The sequence below is a fragment of the Malus domestica genome, chromosome 09, assembly GCF_042453785.1.
Source record: "Malus domestica chromosome 09, GDT2T_hap1".
In the NCBI taxonomy this organism is placed as follows: domain Eukaryota; kingdom Viridiplantae; phylum Streptophyta; class Magnoliopsida; order Rosales; family Rosaceae; genus Malus; species Malus domestica.
The window spans coordinates 34,529,299-34,534,581 of NC_091669.1; the positions used below are offsets into that span (position 1 = coordinate 34,529,299).

At 38.9% G+C, this 5,283-nt stretch overlaps 1 protein-coding gene across 1 annotated transcript; it reads left to right on the plus strand.

Moving 5' to 3' along the window:
• The first annotated feature begins 2,902 nt into the window (after positions 1–2,902).
• Positions 2,903–5,039, plus strand: LOC103411778 (2-methylpropanoate--CoA ligase CCL4-like). The gene is made up of 2 exons (XM_008350400.4): positions 2,903–4,658; positions 4,754–5,039. The coding sequence occupies exons 1-2, from the start codon at positions 2,968–2,970 to the stop codon at positions 4,764–4,766; spliced, it is 1,704 nt and encodes a 567-aa protein (XP_008348622.3). The 5' UTR covers positions 2,903–2,967; the 3' UTR covers positions 4,767–5,039.
• Positions 5,040–5,283: the final 244 nt, after the last annotated feature.

A 5,283-nucleotide genomic window follows, 5' to 3' on the forward strand; every position in this document is an offset into this window, starting at 1 on the left:
ATTTTTTATACCTTATTTGTACTATTTTTCTAAGACCAACTCTAATTATGGAGATTAAAATCTTAATTTTAGCTCAAAAAATTCAAAGCTTGTTTAGTATTCTATCCAAAAACTTTGATTGTTCCTAAAACATTTTTCAAAGGACATCCCTTAAGAACAAATTTTCTTTTAAATCTCACAATTCAAAAATCTATTTGGTTAAATTTTAAAAAATAGTTTTTCTTAATTTAAATTCAAACTACCTTACAGAAATTGGAGGAGAGACACGAGTAGGAAAGAGAGAAGAAAGGAAACGGTCAGCAAGGAGAGAGAAATATAGGAAGTAGGCGAGGAGGTGAGGGGGAGAGAAGTAAGAGAGGGTGATGAGAGAGCATAAAAATACGGTGAGGAGAGAAATAAGACAGAGGTTGAGGATGTGAGGAGAGAGATAGGACAACGAGGGTTAGGAGAGAGAAAGGGCAAGCAAAAAAATGTTGAGGAGAGGGAGCAGAAAAAGAAATAAAAACTTTAAAAGCTTACTTTTAATGTTTTTAAGAAATAATCTATGTTTTTAAATTACTTTTGAATACAATTTTTAAAAAGAATCTTTTTAAACAAAAATTCAAAGTCTAAAACTCAAAATGTGTTTTTGAATTTAAAAAGTTGAACTCAAGTAGAATATCAAATACGTTCTTAGGAACTTCTAACTTAGAAACAGCTTTTCTCCTCAAATGGTTTTGGGCCTAAAGTTTTAGCCCGAAATTATTAAAGAATGATTTTAGCCTTTTTTTTGGGTAACTTCTTTAAAAATAATTTTTTTTGTATATTATCTTAATTTATTTTTATGAATATTTTAACCTAAAAATATTTAAGTCCCAATAGATAATGAAAAATTACTAAACTTACATCATTCTTACACATATGCAACCACATGAAAAAACATGGAAAATCACACACCCTACCCCATTCTTAAAAACAAATACATAGATGGGTAGAAAGAAAAAAAAAGGAAGAATGGTTTGACAAAAAAGTGAATTTTGTATGTATGTTTGAATAAATACATAGGTATTTATAGAGTTTTTGGGTGAATTTTGATTGAACAATTTGTTTTAATTGTTTTAGCCTTTGGATTTAATTTTTGGTTGTTGATTTTTTTTTTCTTTTACCATTAGATTTGCTCATATTCAATCTCAACAACGGTCCAACCACGTGGGTCATTCGATAAAAAATAGTCTTTGGTCTTTCCACAATTGGACGACAGAGTCGATAACTAGGTCTCAGCGCTTGGTCCCAGACACTAACCTTACCTCATTTCTGAGCTAAATTTAGCCCAAAATTTTTTTAACCAAAACATTTTTTTAGCTCAATTATTGAAGAAGCTTTAGACGAGTTTAACACTTGAATTTTGAGTTTTAACCCAACTATTGGAGTTGGTATAATAGATATAGAGATCATCAACACATGTGAGTCTTATTTTTATTAGAAAAATGATACAAATATGATATAAAAAATGCGGTAAAAATAATATTTTTGTTTATAAACTGCCCGTAGTTGTTGGTAAGATTCTTAATTACCAAAAAATGAGTGATGTTATGAGAGTCACATTAGAGATGGGGCGTACACAATAAATGATTTAGTATTCGTCAACAGTGAAAAAAAGAAAAGAAAAAAGATGCATGGTTTAGTATTCGTCAACTGTAAATTAGAGCATCTTTAATGGAAGATACAAGATATTTTAGAGGCTTTTTAGCGAAAATGGTTTATAAAATTTGCTTAACTCCTAACTTTGATTCCTAAAATTTGAAATCAATATAAGTGATCCCTGATATTGTCCACATTAATCATTTGGTCCTTTCGTGAATAGTTATGTTAAATAAAAATTTAAATGACAAAAGTACCCTCAATTTAGTAAACAATAGGCCAAAATGATTTGACAAAAATTGAGGGTACTTTTGTCATTTTATCCTTATTTAATGGAGATTTTTCATCAAAGAACCAAAATGATTGATGGTGGAAAAACTTAGTGACCAATTCTATCGATTTCAAATCTTAAAGACTAAAATGAGGAGTTATGTAAATCTCATGAATCATTTTAGCTAAAAAGCCTACTTTAAATATGCATTTTACATTTCTCGTTGGTTGGACAGTTCTAACAAAAAGGATATAAGTAAATGGTGGTTTATCCACAAACCTATTTTTATTTTTTACACACCCCTCTAAATTTTTGGTTATCCAATCGAATAAATTGATGAAGATTAGTGGACAAAAATTAACACGGTGTATGAAAGGTAAAAAGAGGAGGGTAAATAGCACCAACCTAATTAAATAAAAATATAAAACCAAAAAAAAAAAAGTAAACGAAATTTCAAATCACATCTTTGATTTTTACATCTTCCAAAAATATAAAATGAATTATAAATTATATCTTAATTTATGTCTCTTCGTTGGAAAGCTCCAACATCTACTACTCATGTTAATTAAAAAACACTTTTTTCCTTGTATGAATATGATGTTTTCAACTTGAGAGATTTTCTCGGAACACCACATAATGTTACACAATTGAATGGAGACTTAAAAAAAAATTATTTTCAATTGTATAATGACATGTGATGTTTTACCTGATCCTCTGAACACACTGAAAAAACTCTCTTTAAACTGATTTAAATAGTTGATTATCTTGTCCACAAGTGTTTTTATTGGGGAAATTTTTTAGTATGCTGAAACACTATTTTATACACCAAGTGAGAATTTTTTTTGTTGGGGAAATCTTTGATGTATCTCGTCTTCTTTCACTGAAAAATCTCTGTTGGTCCAAAAGTCTTCGCGACATGGTCCACTTGTTAAACACCGTGCAGACACTAATTGTCCTTTTCTGTAATCTGAATGTATATATAAGTTAGAGAACCAACACCAACAGCAACACCAAAACCACTTCCTTGCTCGCTTCCTCTCTCTCTCTCTCTCATTGTCAGTTACGTTAAACTCGCAATGGAGCAGCTCAATCCCAGCCCTGCAAATCTCTGCCCTCTCACTCCCCTCACCCTGCTAGAAAGGGCAGCCATCGTCTACGGCGACTGCCCCTCCGTCGTCTACACCACCACCACCTACACGTGGTCCCAAACACACCGCCGATGCCTCCAGCTGGCCTCCTCCCTCTCATCCCTCCTCGGCATCAAACGCTCCCAAGTCGTCTCTGTAATCTCGCCCAACACCCTTGCCATGTACGAGCTCCACTTCGCCGTCCCCATGGCAGGAGCCATCCTCAACACCATCAACACCCGCCTCGACGCCCGCACCGTCTCCGTCATCCTCCGCCACAGCGAATCAAAACTCATCTTCGTCGACCACCTCTTTGCCTCTCTCGTACTGGAAGCCCTCTCGCTCTTCCCACCTCAGCTCCCTCGTCCCCAACTCGTCCTCATCACCGATCATCCGAAGGACGGATCAATTCCTATCGTCGATCATTTCATCGACACTTACGAGAGTCTAGTGCGAAAAGGGGATCCTTTGTTTAAGTGGGTCCGGCCGGTTTCCGAGTGGGACCCAATCGTTTTAAACTACACGTCTGGAACGACGTCGGCTCCGAAGGGGGTTGTGCATTGCCACAGAGCTGTTTACAACGTGGCCCTGAGTTCCCTCACGGACTGGTCCGTGCCCAAAAACTGCGTCTACCTATGGACCCTACCGATGTTCCACGCAAACGGGTGGTGCTTCCCGTGGGCCATGGCCGCCGTCGGCGGGACAAACATTTGCGTCCGCAAATTCGATGGCCCAAAAATCTACGAATTAATAGAAGATAACGGCGTCACCCACATGTGCGCCGCGCCCGTCGTGCTCAACATGCTCATCAACACCCGGAGGTCCGACCCGCTCCGAAACCCAGTTAACATTCTTACCGGTGGGGCTCCGCCGCCTTCGAGCGTCTTGCTCCGGGCCGAGTCGATCGGGTTCGTAGTGGGTCACGGGTACGGGATGACCGAGACAGCGGGGGTCGTGCTGTCATGCGCATGGAAGCCGGAGTGGAACAAACTCCCGGCGATGGAGCAGGCGAGGCTGAAAGCGAGGCAGGGAGTGATGACGATCGGCATGACGGAGGCGGATGTGGTGAATCCGGATTCAGGTTTGAGTGTGAATCGGGACGGGTTGGAAATCGGGGAGATAGTTTTGAGAGGCGGGTGCCTGATGCTCGGGTATCTGAAGGATGCAGCGGGAACTGCCAACTGTATGAAAGACGGCTGGTTTTATACAGGTGACGTGGGGGTGATGCATCCCGACGGCTATTTGGAAATCAAGGACAGATCCAAGGACGTTATTATAAGCGGGGGTGAGAACATGAGCAGCGTGGAGGTCGAGTCCGTGCTGTATGGGAACCCAGCTGTCAATGAGGCGGCGGTCGTGGCGAGGCCCGACGAGTTTTGGGGGGAGACGCCGTGCGCGTTCGTGAGCTTGAAGAGTGACGTCAGCCCAAAGCCAACGGAGAAGGAGATCATTGAGTATTGCAGGGGAAAGCTGCCGAGCTTCATGGTGCCAAAGACGGTGGTGATTAAGGACGAGCTTCCCAAGACTTCCACCGGGAAGATTCAGAAGTTTTTGCTGAGGGAGATTGCCAGAGGGATTGCGCTGTCTTCGTTATTTCCGCCGCTGGCGGCAGTGCCGGCGTCGCGGACGACAAATAGGATGTAAGGGAAACCTCGGACGAGTTTCGTATTTTGTTTTATGAAGTTGACTAAAATTAGCAAAGATTCTAAATTATGGTGGTTAATTTATTTTGCAGGTGCATTGCATGATGACGTTGGACGTTGGAAGCATTTTGGTTTGCCGGATTTGCAATGGCGGGAAGTTTGGACTACGTACATGCTTATGATATTTGCTAGGAAAATTACGTGCATGCTTTTGGCGGTTGAAATGGTCGTATCAGTTGTAGTTTGCCATCTCTGACTGTGTAACCTTATACATATAATTTTTTGTTTTTTTTTATATATCTGTTGTTAAAATAAATTTCGGGTACGAATCTCATTTTTTAATAAATTTAAGGGATCTTTAAATATTGGTCCTCACAACTCATGTATTCTAAACATAAACCCACATATAATTAAACATTCAACAAAAACTCAAATGTCAAATAAATTGCCATGTAAGAATAACCTACTATTACAAATTATTTACAATTTTTTCCACCACCCTTTTATCCGTTTCTCACGCACTTGAATTTTAGCTTCAATCAAGGGCATTAAAATCTTATTAATCATCCTAATGTTTTTTAATAATTTTTTTAATCTCTGTACAATCTAATGCATTACCTAA

Bases quoted from the DNA above. Each gene is read 5' to 3' on its own strand.
- LOC103411778 (XM_008350400.4), top strand. From the start codon at position 2,968: ATGGAGCAGCTCAATCCCAGCCCTGCAAATCTCTGCCCTCTCACTCCC.